Source organism: Pangasianodon hypophthalmus, chromosome 12, assembly GCF_027358585.1.
Source record: "Pangasianodon hypophthalmus isolate fPanHyp1 chromosome 12, fPanHyp1.pri, whole genome shotgun sequence".
NCBI classification, from domain to species: Eukaryota; Metazoa; Chordata; class Actinopteri; order Siluriformes; family Pangasiidae; genus Pangasianodon; species Pangasianodon hypophthalmus.
In genome coordinates this window covers 10,796,283-10,813,101 of record NC_069721.1, presented here as the reverse complement: position 1 = coordinate 10,813,101, position 16,819 = coordinate 10,796,283, and the positions used below count along the sequence as shown (strand labels likewise).

At 41.1% G+C, this 16,819-nt stretch overlaps 1 protein-coding gene across 1 annotated transcript; it reads left to right on the top strand.

The window, feature by feature from the left end:
* Nucleotides 1–8,158: 8,158 nt before the first annotated feature.
* On the top strand, nucleotides 8,159–15,662 carry ercc4 (excision repair cross-complementation group 4). Its single transcript, XM_026914565.3, has 11 exons — nucleotides 8,159–8,737; nucleotides 9,472–9,652; nucleotides 10,478–10,673; nucleotides 10,785–10,992; nucleotides 11,505–11,685; nucleotides 11,778–11,900; nucleotides 12,593–12,700; nucleotides 12,787–13,348; nucleotides 13,454–13,546; nucleotides 13,654–13,766; nucleotides 14,711–15,662. The coding sequence occupies exons 1-11, from the start codon at nucleotides 8,561–8,563 to the stop codon at nucleotides 15,451–15,453; spliced, it is 2,685 nt and encodes an 894-aa protein (XP_026770366.3). The 5' UTR covers nucleotides 8,159–8,560; the 3' UTR covers nucleotides 15,454–15,662.
* The last annotated feature ends 1,157 nt before the right edge of the window (nucleotides 15,663–16,819 follow it).

Below are 16,819 nucleotides of genomic sequence, written 5' to 3'. Positions count from 1 at the left end.
CCAGGTCAGTCTTTCTACTTAATAGGTGCAAAAAGCCTGATTGCTTCCTTCAACTCCGTGATCTGACATTCTAGCGAATACGATCCCATCAATGATCGTTTCAGTTTGTCAAGTTACAGTGCACTCCGATACTTTTCTTTACAATGGTGCTCAGAGTCATGTTCAGAATACAAAATGTGGAGAGAAGAGGTCTCCATTGACTCCAGTACGTACAGTGTAGAGTATCAGGATATCTGCAGTATAACTACTGCTGTCAACTGTTAAAAATCAACCCTGAATTTAATGCAAGCTGCAAATCTGTAAAATAGTAAATACCAGGTTGGTATATGATTCATAAGCATGAGCACATCTGATTTTCATCACTTTCCCAGATCACATTTGAATTTATATTGGTAATATTTGAATTTAAGTGGATAACTGAAAAGGGTAATATGAAAACCACTTTATTTTAGAATTAGCAGCAACTTTGCAACGTGCTAGGGATGACAACTTAAACCCTGGTTATATAAGAAAACCCTCGGGCTTGTAGGTTATGAATTTATTGTCATGTAACTGATAATTAGCTCATGCTGTATCCCAAAACCTTTTTTTTTAAAACAAAAAAATTAGTTAGTTACTAAGCTGCTGCATATTAAGTGTGCATGTACTGACAGCTTATGCTTCTCATTTCAAATTTTATTACTGTTCCCTAAAGGTGTTTAGACTTTTCCTCATCAGAGTCATATTGAGCTCACTGTAAGCTTTTTTATTATCTAAACTAGACTTTATGTTTGTGCTTGTTAATGTTCATTTCATGCCTGTCCTTTCCAAGTTCTTTGGTTTATTTGGCTAAAGCAAAATGTTTAATTGTTTAAAAATAGGTACACAAAAAGCAGTCATGTTCATCTTTATTTGACATTTTTAAATATTATTTAACAGATTATATATATATATATATATATATATATATATATATATATATATATATATACACTATATTACCAAAAGTATTCGGTCACCTGCCTTGACTCACATATGAACTTAAGTGCCATCCCATTCCTAACCCATAGGGTTCAATATGATGTCGGTCCACCTTTTGCAGCTATTACAGCTTCAACTCTTCTGGGAAGGCTGTCCACAAGGTTGAGGAGTGTGTTTATAGGAATTTTTGACCATTCTTCCAAAAGCGCATTGGTGAGGTCACACACTGACGTTGGTCGAGAAGGCCTGGCTCTCAGTCTCCGCTCTAATTCATCCCAAAGGTGTTCTATCGGGTTCAGGTCAGGACTCAGTGCAGGCCAGTCAAGTTCATCCACACCAGACTCTGTCATCCATGTCTTTATGGACCTTGCTTTGTGCACTGGTGCACAGTCATGTTGGAAGAGGAAGGGGCCGCTCCAAACTGTTCCCACAAGGTTGGGAGCATGGAATTGTCCAAAATGTTTTGGTATCCTGAAGCATTCAAAGTTCCTTTCACTGGAACTAAGGGGCCAAGCCCAACTCCTGAAAAACAACCCCACACCATAATTCCTCCTCCACCAAATTTCACACTCGGCACAATGCAGTCCGAAATGTACCGTTCTCCTGGCAACCTCCAAACCCAGACTCGTCCATCAGATTGCCAGATGGAAAAGCTTGATTCCTCACTCCAGAGAACGCGTCTCCACTGCTCTAGAGTCCAGTGGCGGCGTGCTTTACACCACTGCATCCGACGCTTTGCATTGCACTTGGTGATGTGTGGCTTGGATGCAGCTGCTCGGCCATGGAAACCCATTCTATGAAGCTCTCTGCGTACTGTACTTGGGCTAATCTGAAGGTCACATGAAGTTTGGAGCTCTGTAGCAAGTGACTGTGAAGAAAGTCGACGACCTCTTTGCACTATGCGCTTCAGCATCCGCTGACCCCTCTCCGTCAGTTTACGTGGCCTACCACTTCGTGGCTGAGTTGCTGTTGTTCCCAAACTCTTCCATTTTGTTATGATAAAGCTGACAGTTGCCTGTGGAATATTTAGGAGCTAGGAAATTTCACGACTGGATTTGTTGCACAGGTGGCATCCTATGACAGTTCCATGCTGGAATTCACTGAGCTCCTGAGAGCGGCCCATTCTTTCACAAATGTTCGTAAAAACAGTCTGCATGCCTAAGTGCTTGATTTTATACACCTGTGGCCAGGCCAAGTGATTAGGACACCTGATTCTGATCATTTGGATGGGTGACCGAATACTTTTGGTAATATAGTGTATATATATATATATAGATGTATATAATTTTTCTAAATCGTTGTGTTTGTATTGTCACCATGTACTCAGAGTTATGAGTCACTTGTCTGGTCGCTCCTCCACGAGCTCTGCAGTGATTGGTGTTGCTGGTGTGCTTTACTAACTCCGAGTTCCTGCCTTCTCTGTGCCTGAGTATAGACTTAATATATTAGGACTGTTTTGTGATGTATCTCTATTCATTTCCTCGTTTGCTTTTTTTTTTTTTTTTTTTACCTGATCTGCATTATTGTTTTGTAGATTTGTTCATTAAAGATCTGCACATGCATTTTGCTTTCTGAGCCTGTTCTTTACAACATGTTAAAGGCAATAAGAAAAGAAAGCTCATTTTAGGAACAAACGAAGGACAAAAAAGTAATAAAAGATATTGAACATTCATTAAATTTATTGTCACCAAAGTTTTTAGTCTGTCACCATAAAGCCCATATAGACCAGCTGCTTGGAGTTTTAAAGCAGATGTGATAGGGTTATTGATCTGGTTAGTAGCTCCTTTAGTGTTGGCAGAAAGACAAGCAGATTGAATGCACAGTAGACCGTGGAAAGTGGAGTGGTTGGTTGTTAAGTAATGCTGCAGTCATCCAAAATCGGAATTGTTAAGTCTAACCTCGTAATTAAGTCATTTTCGGGTTCGGCACGTTGGAGTTATGAAGTGGAAAAAACATGGATGCCTCCATGAAAGTGTGTGCTTTGTTAGCAACAAGCTAGCCAGCTAATATTAGGTTTAACGAGTTTATGATATGTTTACTTTCTCAAAACAGAGAACTATATGGTCAAATTGATAGATTTAACCAACTAAGGTGTCTATGTTGATTGATCTAAAATAAATACTACTATAAACTCATTTAAAGAGCGACCAGGTTTCCAATTCCAACTCAAAAACACTCTAGTTAGTTAGTTAAGGGTTCTTAGCTTCCTAAAGAGGTTCTACTTTGTAACTCTCTGTTGAAGATTCTAAATAAACCTCTGAATCTGTTTCTACAGATGGACAAACTGAACCTTTTAGAAGAACCCTTTAGGGAAAACCTTTTTCCTAAGGCTTTACTGGGGTTACAAAAACAAGATGTACTGTCAGACATGTTGGAAGAATTGTTCAGACATATACAAAATCAGATTCCTCAAGTGGTCTTTGGCTGGTTAATGATTAGAATCATTAACCAGCCAAAGACCACTTGAGGAATCTGATTTTGTATATGTCTGAACAATTCTTCCAACATGTCTGACAGTACATCTTGTTTTAAATTCTTTGCTGCTGTGAGGAATTTTCCGAAATCATGACGGGTTTGTATTAGCTTCCCAAAATTTATGGAACCCATGATAGCTGTCTTTCAGCCTTTTAGGTACATTTTTAAAGGGGCTGTACACTGAACCTTTTTGGAAAAGGTTCCTTCTTCTTTGTAGTCTTCTACCTAAAACCTTTAAGAGTTACCAAACAGACAAACAGAAGATAGTGTATAGTGTGTGCATCATGCTGTGGTTCCAACAATCACTAATATCATGCACAACTGAGGTGTAATTTTTCACTAGACACTAAGAAAAAATGGTTAAATATAGAACCCTCAAGGGCTCTTTACTTTGTCACCTTGGATTAACCCTTAAACAAGTCAACCCTTATCCACTCTTATCATGGAGGGTTTCAGATAGAACCCCTTTCAGTAATTATCCAGAGGGTCTTTGAAGAAGACTTTTTTTCTAAGAGTGTATTCTTTATCATTGAATTCCTGTGCTGTTCTTATACTTTGGTGCTGTTTTAGTTTGCACATTTCTAATACTGTTCTTACCAAAGACACTTATTTCCATATTGAGACAGTGGAAGAGTCAAACAGCAGCAACTGTGAAGCCCAAGGGGATTAAATGGCTTGCTTCATTGTTTTCATCTTGGTCACCCCAGCCACCAGCTCTGGGTTTTGGCCCCGGGCCTTTGTTTCTGTTGGACATGCTGTGATTCAGAATTTTAAGTGTCCTGAGTCCTGACACTCTGATTGTTCTACCAACACTGCTGATGCTGCAACACATGGAGCCCATAGCTGCTGAAGCAGGCCTACCAGACACATCTGCATAAGATGACCTTTTGTTTCATATAAATATCCATGTCTCTTTTTTACAGCATCTAAATATTGGTCTGTTTTTTTTTTCCCTTTGTGAGTGTTTGATACTAGTTCCCATCCTGCACCTTTTGACAACGGTCTCCAAACTGCACCTGAGCTCTGAGCAGGCGCTCCTTACTGCATTACTCATTCATGTACTTTCTGACAATTGCACACTAGGGACTTCTCCACAGCCGTGTGCTCAGGACCAGGGCTGTGTTTTGTTTCAGCTCTCCTTCTCACCTGCCTTTCTCTCTTCTTCCTTGCTGATTTTTTTGCTTCTTTCATCACAAGCACCCTGTCACCTGCAGTTTGCTAAAATGGATCTGACAGCCCAGAGGGACTTCGCAGCTCGGCTGAAAAGCTTTTGGCCGAGTGTCAGTTCCCTCGACGTTTTTCTCCCTTTCACCATAACACATCTATCTTATGGTACACAGGTGCTCACAATCGATATGCAAAGAAAAAAATAAAATGAGGTCTCCTTATTTTCTGCTGCATCTCACAGAATATTTCACAACACCAAACTCAGTAACTGGATTATACTATATATTATATAATTGCTGATATATTTATATGGAAATAAACCCAGACATGGAGTCATGATAACTATTTTACCGAGAGCGAGTCCAGCTCTCACCACTGTCTATAGTTTTGTCTGGAGCTTTATTAACTGAGTCTGATCGTGTTTTAGGGTTGAATATCACTTCATTGTAATCTAAATAAATACACTTGATGGGCATGACCTCGTATTACTCAGGACTTTGGAATACTTTGAACATACTGTGGGTGAGTGAGTGAGAGAGGGAGGGAGGGAGGAAGGGAGAGAGTGAGGGAGGAAGTCAGTAAGTCAGTCAGTGAGAGAGTAAATAAAACCACTTAGAGAGGGAGTGATTGGGAGAGTGAGGGAGGGAATGAGTGAATGAGTGAGTGAGTGAGTGGGTGAGAGAGTGAATGAGTGAGTGAGTGAGTGAGAGCGAGAGAGAGAGAGAGAGTGAGTGAGTGGTTGAGAATGAGCGAGTGGGTGAGAGAGAGAGTGAGAGAAAGTGAGTGAGTGAGTGAGTGAGTGGGTGAGAGAGTGAATGAGTGAGTGAGTGAGAGCGTGAGAGAGAGAGAGAGAGAGAGAGAGAGAGAGAGTGAGCTGTTGCCAAAGAAATCTATTGAAGGTGCTATTCAATTTCATTCATATTTCAGCAGGCAGTGAAGAAATAAGGTGAATAAATGTAAAAGAAGTCAACGACCAAGTGAGGAATACATTTAGCACACTATACGCACCATGTCCCATCCTGCCTCTTTACCGCATCTCTCCCTCTCTCTCTCTCTCTCTCTCTCTCTGAAGTGCAGAAAGGAACTTATTTCTTATTTCTTATACATTCCATATTTGCTGACTCATTTCCCCTGCAAGAATACAGTTTTTTCGACCTGCTTTTCTAGCTGTTTAGTAACCCTTCTCTGCTCTTAAGATGTCTGTCTAGATCCAGTTGTCTTCATCTCATTTACATTGTCATTGTCTAATATTGTCTAATATTGCATTTTCATTTCTCTTGCTCTTCTTATGAGATGAGATGAGATAAGATTCAACTTTATTGTCATTTTGCAGTGTACCTGTACAGAGACAATGAAATGCAAGTTTCATTATTGAAGTGTTTATTTCAATAAAGAGTGTACAGTGTACAGTGGGTGTATATTTATACCATGCAGTGTATGTCTTGTGAAGGATTTAGTCATTATAGTCTGCAGATCCACCACAGCTGAGTGGGTGACCTGCATGTGTTTGTGTACCCCATTTAGATCAAGAAGACTCCTGTTGGCTTTACACTTAGAGTAATGCTCTACTGCTCTCCAAAGGTGGGTTTGTGGTAGTGCATCTATTCACAGCACCATCAGCCACCTAGCTGTGGAAAATATCAGTAAATACTGTATGTGCTATATTGCTCAAGTGACCACCACCAAGTGTGGTACCAAGGACATGGAGTATCACTGGTGCAGTACATATGGATACATATGGATACAGATTCAAGTTATTATCAGTCACCTCCTGCACACCAAGTATGAAAGAGACACTGACTCACTGATCCGGCTAACCAGTACCTCAGAATGTCATTCAGATTGAAGAAATATGGTGGAATGCATAAAGTCATAAAAACAAAACTTTTTTTTTAATAAGAGTTTGATGTGGTAATAAAATAATAATAATAATAATAATAATAATAATAATATGTTGATTAAGTGTATCTAAAACTTACGTGAGATTTGCATTACACTGATGTATAGCATTCATGGTTTTCTAGATATAACCAAGAAATTGATCAAGATTAAACACTCCAACTAATTACAAACTAAGTTTATCTTGCAGCTCTAACTGTGTCTACAACAAGCGGACCATTCCAAACCATTAGATCTAGATGGTAAGATTAGAAAATTGGATTAATCAGTGGAAACCATTAGGCCAGTTCCCATTAGAAAGTGCAATAGTATAAAGGACAATAGTAAAAAGAGGGATCAGGACAGTGAACTTGCATGTAATGACTAATTAGTAAGTGTCCATGTTATGGAATTGTGATTTTGGTGTGAAAATAAAGGTGTGTCAAAAAATTCAAGAGTGCTATATAAATGTATAGAATGAATGTGTTGTTTCACCAGCTAATTCGTCAATATTTTAGTTAAAAAGTCACCACAGTTATGATCACTGATTTTTTTAAATGCTTTTTTTCTTTGCTTGTGCCTCTCAAACTTATATAACTAAGCTCATATTTAACGTCCGTGTAGCAACTGACTTACACATTCACACACTTACTTCAATGTTATTGTGTCTAGTGTCTTAAATGTACATGATTTGGTACAGCATAATGTTAATTCTGTTCTTTGTGCTGTATTTCCAACAGCAAATCTCCATAAAATGCAGATCCCTGCTGTGTAGGCAGGACAGAAGACCATAAATGGAGAGAGAGCACACAAACACAGATGGAGGGTTCAAAAACACATGGTGAATTGTGTGATGCTGATTCACATTTGCTCTCCTACTGATTTCATCTTGTTGGCAAAACCTTGCGATGTTCATTCGCTGTCAAAACAGGCTGACAGAATCAACCTTTACCACATCTATTTGCATGTATTTACTATTCAGAGCTACAAATGCAAGTCTTCTTCCTATTTGCTCAGAAGAAGAGTGAAGATTAGAATGGGTCTCATGGACAGTTTCCAAAAACACACAGGGTTAAACATAATGGATTACGCAATCTCAGCAGCATGGCATCTGGCTTTCACTTCCTTTAGTTTTGGTTAAGTAGCAGACATGTATTAGCCTTCAAAGGATCTGTTTGATATCTCGGACTATCCCTAACCTGTAATTAAGGAAAATAGTGCAGTTATTTATCATCAACCCTGTTCTTGGAGATCTGCCTTCCTGAAGGATTCAGTTCCAGCCCTAATCCATCACACCTGCTCCAGATAATCAGTCTACTTGATTAGCCGAATCAGATTTCTGGACTAGGGCTGGACTGAATCCTGGAGGAAGGCACATCTCCAGAAGCAGTGCTGATGATCACTGTGTTAGCATGCCTAGCTTCTGATCAGACTGTTCACTAATCAAAGCAATTCTCTGGCATGTTGCAATTTTTCCAATGTTACTCATTCTTAAAAAAAAACAAAAAAAAACAGATCTCTGCTTGTCTTCAATGCTGGTAAACATTTCCTGTTAGTCAGCAATATTCATGTTTTCTCATTGCCCAGCAATAAAAATGAAATATGATTCATAAACAGAGGTCTTGTAGCCTCCAGGGCACTAGAGGGCGCAGGTTCAGCGTGGATGCGTCTTTTCTCCAGCTTGAGCTGTCACGTGACTCCGGATGTACACATTTTAACAGACACAGACACCTGTCACTGGAATACAGTGTTGAGTTTACAATTTACACCTTATTATTTGTTACTTTGGTAAAGTAAATAAACAACATAGTGTCTGTATATATATGTACATCCGCAGCGAAGTTTATAGCATGTTAGCTAAGTGTTTTAGAAGTTATTTCACTAATTAGTCCAGCTCCATAACACAGCGGCTGAATCCCAAATGGCGCGCTATTGTACTTAAAGTTCACCAGCTAGCGTGTGCAAGCCATTATTTCATAGCCTGTGTAGTGCACTTGTCTAGGGATCAGGGAGTAATTCCGGACTGAGCAGCTTTGCGTGTTTACAGACTTGGCTGCCAGAGTGAGGTTTGAAGGAGGCGATGGCGGGAGCGCTGCTTGAGTACGAAACGGAAATGTTTCTGAGCCTCTTCAGCACGGATGGTTTACTGGTCGCTGCAGAAGGACTCGGTATTGACCGCATTTTGTTACACTTCATGAAGGTTTATTCAGAGGAAGGCAGTCTGGTGCTGCTGCTGAACACAACCACTCCTGAGCAGGTAACAGTTCAACAGATAGAGGCACGACTGGGGCAAGAGATTACTCGAGTTTACTACTGTAGATCTGAGAGTGTCCCACTGTAGATCTGATGTTAATCACTGTAGGTTTGATAGTGTCCCACTGTAGATCTGATAGTGTCCCACTGTAGATCTGATAGTGTACCACTGTAGATCTGATGTTAATCACTGTAGATCTGATAGTTTACTACTGTAGGTCTGATAGTGTACTACTGTAGGTCTGATAGTTTACCACTGTAGGTCTGATAGTTTACTAGTGTAGATCTGATAGTGTCCCACTGTAGATCTGATAGTTTACTACAGTAGGTCTGATAGTTTACTACTGTAGGTCTGATAGTGTCCCACTGTAGATCTGATAGTGTCCCACTGTAGATCTGATGTTAATCACTGTAGGTTTGATAGTGTCCCACTGTAGATCTGATAGTGTCCCACTGTAGATCTGATAGTGTCCCACTGTAGATCTGATAGTTTACTACTGTCGATCTGATAGTGTACCACTGTAAGTCTGATAGTTTACCACTGTCGATCTGATAGTGTACCACTGTAAGTCTGATAGTTTACCACTGTAGGTCTGATAGTGTACCACTGTAGGTCTGATAGTGTACCACTGTAAGTCTGATAGTGTACCACTGTAAGTCTGATAGTGTACCACTGTAGGTCTGATAGTGTACCACTGTAGGTCTGATAGTTAAAAAAAGTGGTGTGAAATGTTACAGGAGTTCTTTACAGAGCAGCTGAGAGCTGAAGGAGTGAGCCACCTTCCCCAGACCATAAACAGTGATATACAGAGCAATGAACGCTACCATGTATACACACAAGGGGGAGTGTTGTATGTGACCAGCCGCATCCTGGTGGTGGATTTCCTCACTGACAGAATTCCTGCTCACCTCATCTCAGGTAATGTTTATAAATGCTTTATTATGTAGTGATCATTTCACTGTATGTCTCTTGGAAGTAAGTGCTTAGACTTACAGTCAAATGTATTTGGACGTTAAGCTCGAAATCTGTGTAGCTGATAAACAATAAACATGGAAATCTCCCTATTTCAACTTGATCATGATTAGATACCATAAAACTCAATGAAAGTGTCAGCAACTTTCACTGTACTTCACTTGTTCCAGTATGACACCAGCTATGGTAAGACGTTCTCTCATGTCAGTCTCCTGCTAAAACCTTAACTGTTAGAATGTAATGTTAGTACTTTCTAATCACAGATATATAATGTTGAAGGTGAAAGGTTAATTGACTAAACACAGCAGCTACTCTAGAATTTACATTAGAGTTGTCAGTAACCAGGTTTTCGGTTCTTCTCTCAGTACAGAAATTCTTGTCCACAGTAATCACACGTATACTGCTGCTAATGTAAATTATGATTGATGGGAAAAAAAACTCTGGAGTATTCCTTTAAATAATGTGTGATGCTGATTATGATGGTCCCTTGTTCTTCTGAAGTAGGCTGACCTTGGAGTTTTGGACCTGAGAAATTTAAACTTGTGTGCTACTATATTATTATTATTATTATTATTATTATTATTATCTAGTTTTAATTTTATGTATGTTATGTGTTGTTGTAGTCTTTGTTAATAAATAATGTTAAAAAATTTAGCACAAATGAATTGGCCTAGGCTTACTCTACACAGCATTCTTAGCAACTTAGCAGAAACATAGCAGTTGGTGTTAAATTGAAGTGAAATCTGAAAAGGTTTGAACACTTGCCTGCAGGAATCCTCGTCTACCGTGCCCATAAGATCATTGAGTCATGTCAAGAGGCCTTTATCTTGAGGCTGTACCGACAAAAGAACAAGACCGGCTTCATCAAAGCTTTCACAGACAAGGCCACTGCTTTTTCTACTGGCTTCTGTCAAGTTGAGCGAGTTATGAGGAATCTCTTTGTGAAGAAGCTCTTTCTCTGGCCTAGGTATAAGCACACTGATAAAACACTACTACTACAACTACTTCAGACAGTTTATTTATATGTCTTAAGCTCTGCACCTTCAGATGAGTATTTGTCTATCTTGGATAATTACAGGTTCCAAGCCTCGGTGAACAGTGTACTAGACAGACACAAGCCTGATGTGGTAGAGCTGCATGTGCATTTGACGCCAGCGATGAGGGCCATCCAGAGCTCCATTCTGGACATCATGAATGCCTGTTTGAAGGAGCTCAAGCGGTACAACCCCACTCTGGAGGCAGAGGACCTCTCGCTGGAGAATACACTGGGCAGTGCCTTTGAGAAAGTGAGAGAACTCTCTTTATACGTTAATGCTAATGACTATGTTCCTAACTTAGTAAGAATTAATTGACATCAGTTTGATCCAAATGACACACAATATTTAATCCATTTTCTAATTATAAGCTTATTGAATAATGTATTATCCTTTTTTGCCCTAAGAGTAGTATTGCATTTTTAAATGCAAGATAAGATTTTTGTTACCAGCTGAGATTAGTCTCGTTGTTATACTTTTTTATAAACTAACAGGTTAAAAAAAAAAAAAAAAAGAATAAGAAACTGGGACATGCTGCAATCTATTAAACTAGAAAATAAAGATACATATATGTGAGATTTGAAAAGAAATAAACAAAAATACAAAAGCTTCTACTAAGTGGATTGGCTCCTCGAAGTTGTGTATGTGTGTGTGTGTGTGTGTGTGTGTATATGTGTGTGTGTGTGTGTGTGGGATGGCTTGAGATGGTCTGTTGTCCACACATTAATGAAATCCTTTGTGTATTGTGATATCTGCTTTTGTAGACCATTCGCCATTACCTTGATCCCTTGTGGCATCAGCTGGGCGCTAAGACCAAATCTCTAGTGCAGGACCTGAAGATCTTGCGAACTCTGTTGCTCTACCTCACGCAGTACGACTGCGTCACTTTCCTCAACCTGCTGGAGTCCCTGCGTTCCAGCCAGAAAAACTTTGGCAGCAATTCAGGTAAGCTTAACTGTGTAGCTGTGATGCAGCAGACTATTCAGTCGATAACGGAAGAAAAGGAGTGCAAAGAGTTTTCTTCTCCATCTCACCAGGATGGCTGTTCCTGGACTCCAGCACGTCAATGTTTGTGAATGCCCGTAGCCGTGTGTATCGCGTTCCTGAGTCAAAAAAGAAACTCAAAGTTGGTGAAGTGGAAGAAAAACCAAATGCCTCTGGTACATACATTTCTGCACATATGTGTGGCAGCCTGGGGAAAACTTTCACATGGTGAAATTTTGATATTTTCTGCTATATATTTCTGAAAGCTACAGGCTTTTGCGTATATCACACCTTGAAGTTCTAGCATTTTAAAATCTGGTTACCAGTAAAGTGACGAGCCAGAAAATCACATTTCATACCAAATTTTGACAGCTGATATCTCATTCCAAACTGAGTTGATTTAGGTGTGTGTCTATTTCACTACGGTGTGTAATTATTCAACAGCTTGATCAAAGCATGACATTGCATGGAAAAATCCCACTTAGCTTTCTAGGTGTTAAATGTTTTCAGGCAGAGTGACTGTGTTTATCTCTGTTATTGTTTAACATACACAGTATGAACCAAGGCAAGGTTGAAAATTAAATAAAAACAGTTTCACGTTGCTTTGGTGAAGTATATTTAAGGTTTCTTAAAGTTGAAGTGTCAAAATATGTTATAGGTAAAAATCAAAACGTGATATTTTTTCAGTAGTTCATTATGAATTTTTTTGGCTCTTTGCCAGAATTTAGCCACAGTGACATCCAAGGGGTTTTACCAGAACGCCACACATATAGGATATTAATTATTTAAAAACTGAAAATCACATGTACAGAATGTCATATGTAAAGTGTGTGTGTGTATTTGTGTGTGTGTGTGTGTGTGCACATAGTACCTTTAAAAAGAGAGCTTGTGCTTGAAAAGAATCCGAAGTGGGAGGCTCTGACTGAGGTGCTGCAGGAGATTGAAAAGGAAATGAGCAGCTCTGAGCACGAACCAGGTGAGGTTATGACACTTGTAACATTTCACACTTTCGAAATTGCACTGACTCTGAGACTTTAACGTGTGTGTGTCTGTGCGACCCAGGCCGGGTGCTGATATGCGCCAGTGACGACAGGACGTGTGCTCAGCTGAAGGAGTACATCCGGAAAGGTGCTGATTCTCTACTCATCCGCCTTTACTCACGCACTATTGGTAAAGAAGAGTGTGTAACAGTGCCCGAGAAAACTAAACAAGGTAACAAAAGGGACGAAGGAAAGGTGCCCAAGGGCAAGAAGCCCCGAGCCAAAAATACCAAACGTGGCACAAAGAAACAGCGAGCTTCACTGACACTCACACAAATGGTGGGGCAGCAGAAAGAAGCTGAGGTGGAACAGATGGGCAGCAGTGGAGACGAGGGAGAACAGGATGAAAAGCAGGATGTGAAGGATGAAGACGTTCTTCCAAATCTTAAATCAGATTCTTACTATTGTGTTCTCCAAGAACCCATGATGGTCCTTCATCCGCTGAAAGGATGCTCGGATCCGTACAGTCTAACGCGTGTGTTAAAAGAGGTCGAGCCCATGTTTGTGGTGCTGTATGATGCTGAACTCAGCTTTGTGCGCCAGCTGGAGGTTTACAAAGCCAGCAGGCCAGGCAAACCTCTCAGGTACCATATTGTTTACATATTCACTGTGTATGTCTTTCAATGCCAATGGAAAATTCTGGGTCTAATTTGTTAAGATTCTTTGTCTGTTTCGTTTGCCTTTTACAGGGTGTATTTTCTTATTTACGGTGGCTCCACAGAGGAGCAGAGGTACCTCACTGCTCTGCGTAAAGAGAAACAAGCATTTGAACATCTGATAAGGTCAACCCCTTTCTATTTTCCATTGAAATTTTCAGATAAATTTGACTACATCACTGTTGGTTAGATTGATTATAATTACAATTTTCTGTATTGTTTGTTGAATACAGAGAAAAGGCCAGCATGGTTGTTCCAGAAGAGAGAGAAGGCAGAGGAGACACAAACCTGGACCTGGATCGTAGTCATGAACCTGCTCACGCTGCTGCAGACACTCGCAAAGCAGGCAATCCATCATATCTCAGTTCAATTTAATGTGAACGCATGTGGTGTCCAATATGAGATAGTAGTATATCATGGTTATGAAACTCGAAGTAGTTATGAAAATGGCCAAGATAAATGTCACATACCATGAAATGTGCTACATTTTAGGTTTGCTTATTATTTGAAGAACATACAATGTCAGTACTTTATTGCCAGTGAAGTAAAAACTGAATTTCTGGACCATGTTGATAAATTACTAAAAGTTAAGAGATCTTCTTACGTCTATTAAAGAATCCTAGCAGTCTGCCTAACAAAGAGATTTAATACTGACTTAGATTTAAACTACAAAAGTTAGTTTGAAGTTACATGAGTTATAGACTTATCATACTGTGAATTTTTCATGCAGTTGCAACCCTACTTTAAATCGTTTTTATTAAAGATGATTCAGTTTTGGACTGGTTAGTTCTTCCAAAGCCCACAACAAGCCTTCCAAAAACAGGCTGTATCAGCTTTCCTCCATGACATCTAAAAGCACTATTTCCAAGTGCAATCTTTGAAATAATATGTGAATTTTAATGCTGTTAAAAATATATCAGGCAAGAATCAGAGTAAAGTATTTAAAAAAACTATGGAAGAGTTGTCCTCTTCAAACAGGGATAATCTTATCCATAAAGGGCCAGTGTGGCTGCAGGTTTTCCTTCCACCCAAATTCCTGATTTGACTTAATCCTGGTGTTCAGATGAAGTTATTAGTTGTGACATCTGGCTGGCTGGAATTCTCCGTTTCCCAACCAAAATTCAGTACTTGCATGATTGCTGCAGTGGTATATCATTTGATCCCATCCTTCTTTCAGTGTGCTCTAAACCAATAACCCTGATGTATGGAGACAGTTGAATTCACTTGTCTGGTTATTGTAACATGGATTTTTCATACTTGTTTATTTTAATGTGTTATTGTTTTTCTCAGGTGGACAGGAGGTAGTCAAAGAGCCGTCCCGAGTCATCGTAGACATGCGGGAGTTCCGCAGCGAGCTTCCTTCCCTCCTGCACCGGCGGGGGCTCGACATCGAGCCTGTCACCCTGGAGGTGGGAGACTACATCCTGACTCCTGAAATCTGTGTGGAGCGCAAGAGCGTGAGTGACCTGATCGGCTCGCTGCAGAGCGGCCGCTTGTACACTCAGTGCCTCTCCATGAGCCGCTTCTACCGCCGACCCGTGCTGCTCATCGAATTCGACCCGGCCAAGCCGTTCTCACTCGTGGCCCGTAGCGAGCTGCGTCAGGAGATCTCAGCCAACGACATCACCTCCAAACTGACCCTCCTGACTCTCCATTTCCCCCGGCTGAGGCTGCTCTGGTGCCCATCACCCCACGCCACCGCACAGCTCTTTCAGGAACTCAAGCATGCTCGGCCTGAGCCTGATGCCATCACTGCCCAGGCAATTACAGCAGAATCAGAGACGGTGGAAGATTCAGGAGACCTGTACAACCCCGGGCCTTACGACATCCTGCTGCGTATGCCTGGAGTGAACGTTAAAAACATAAGGGGACTCATTAAACATGTTGCCAGCCTGGCTGAGCTGCTCACTCTGAGCCAGGAAAAGCTGAGTGAGATTCTGGGCAGTGCTAGTAATGCCAGGCAGCTCCATGAATTCCTACACAATCCCATGGATGTGGCTTCAGTTCAGAAGAACAAACAAATGAAGTATTAGTATGCAAACAAGACTGGCAGAATTGTACCTCTAAAATGTAATGCATTTATAGTATACAGAATGTGCCTCATGTATATTTAAGTGGGATTTATTTTTTTAATGTGAAACATAATGTAATGTGAAAAATAATGTACAGTATGAATTTGCAACTGAGTTTGTAAAGTAAATGATTGAACTTTTTTATACTTTGGCCTACATTAAAAGAATTTGACAGGGAAAGGTTTGGTATTGGTGGGTGTGGCGGGGAGTGTGGGTGTGTCTGTGGTGGTGATGTGCGAGGGGTGTGTCTGTGGTGGTGATGTGTGAGGGGTGTGTGTGTGGTGGTGATGGGAGGGGGGTGTGTGTCTGTGGTGTGGGTGTGGGCATGTGTGTGTGCGGTGGGTGTGGTTACATGGGGTGGGCATGGTTGTCGGTGTGTGGGGGTGTGTGGGGGGGGTGTGGTTATGTGGGGGGGTGTGTAGGTGGGGGGTGTGGTTATGTGGGGGGGGTGTGGAGGGGGTTTGTCTCTGGGTGGGGGGGGTGAGGATGGGTGTGTGTGGTGTGCATGTGTGGGGTGTAGGGGGCGTGGTGGATGGGTGTGTGTGAGGTGTGCGTCTATGTGTGGGGAGGTTGTAGTCGTGTGTGTGTGTGTGTGTGTGGTTGTGTGGGGGGGTTTGTCTCTGTGTGTGGGGGGTGAGGATGGGTGTGTGTGTGGTGTGCATGTGTGGGGTGTAGGGGGGCGTGGTGGATGGGTGTGTGTGAGGTGTGCGTCTATGTGTGGGGAGGTTGTAGTCGTGTGTGTGTGTGGTTGTGTGGGGGGGGTTGTCTCTGTGTGTGGGGCGTGAGGATGGGTGTGTGTGGTGTGCATGTGTGGGGTGTGCATGTGTGGGGTGTAGGGGGGCGTGGTGCCTGGGTGTGTGTGAGGTGTGCGTCTATGTGTGGGGAGGTTGTAGTCGTGTGTGTGTGTGTGTGTGTGTGTGTGTGGGAGGTTTTTTTATTGTATATTCTGATACATGTTAGCATTTTACCCGAGACTCACTCTAAGCACTTCACCATCCTGTGCGAGTGAAAAATAAACTTAACTGGAGCAGTGATTCTCTTTTCATAATGAACTTAATGAATGATGGAGCTGGATATTTCACACCATGCCATGTGTTTAGTGATATTACTCATATTCGCATGTGACATAAACAGGACATAAACAGTACACTGTCTTGAGATCCTCCTTTACACTGTGTGTGCAGTTATTCTATCATTAGAAACGACCAAGCTTCTGTTTTTTTTCCAGAAACGCTACAGATGTTTTGGCGCCACCTACCGGCGGAAAGCTGAAAATCGCATCCATCCAAAATCGCATACTACAGTACTGAATAGTATGAAAACAATA

What these genes read in the sequence shown, in the direction of transcription:
- ercc4 (XM_026914565.3), top strand. Translation starts at nt 8,561, where the DNA reads ATGGCGGGAGCGCTGCTTGAGTACGAAACGGAAATGTTTCTGAGCCTC. An exon ending in TCCTGCTCACCTCATCTCAG is followed by an intron (nt 9,653 to 10,477) that starts GTAATGTTTATA and finishes ACTTGCCTGCAG; the next exon opens with GAATCCTCGTCTACCGTGCC. An exon ending in TGGGCAGTGCCTTTGAGAAA is followed by an intron (nt 10,993 to 11,504) that starts GTGAGAGAACTC and finishes CTGCTTTTGTAG; the next exon opens with ACCATTCGCCATTACCTTGA.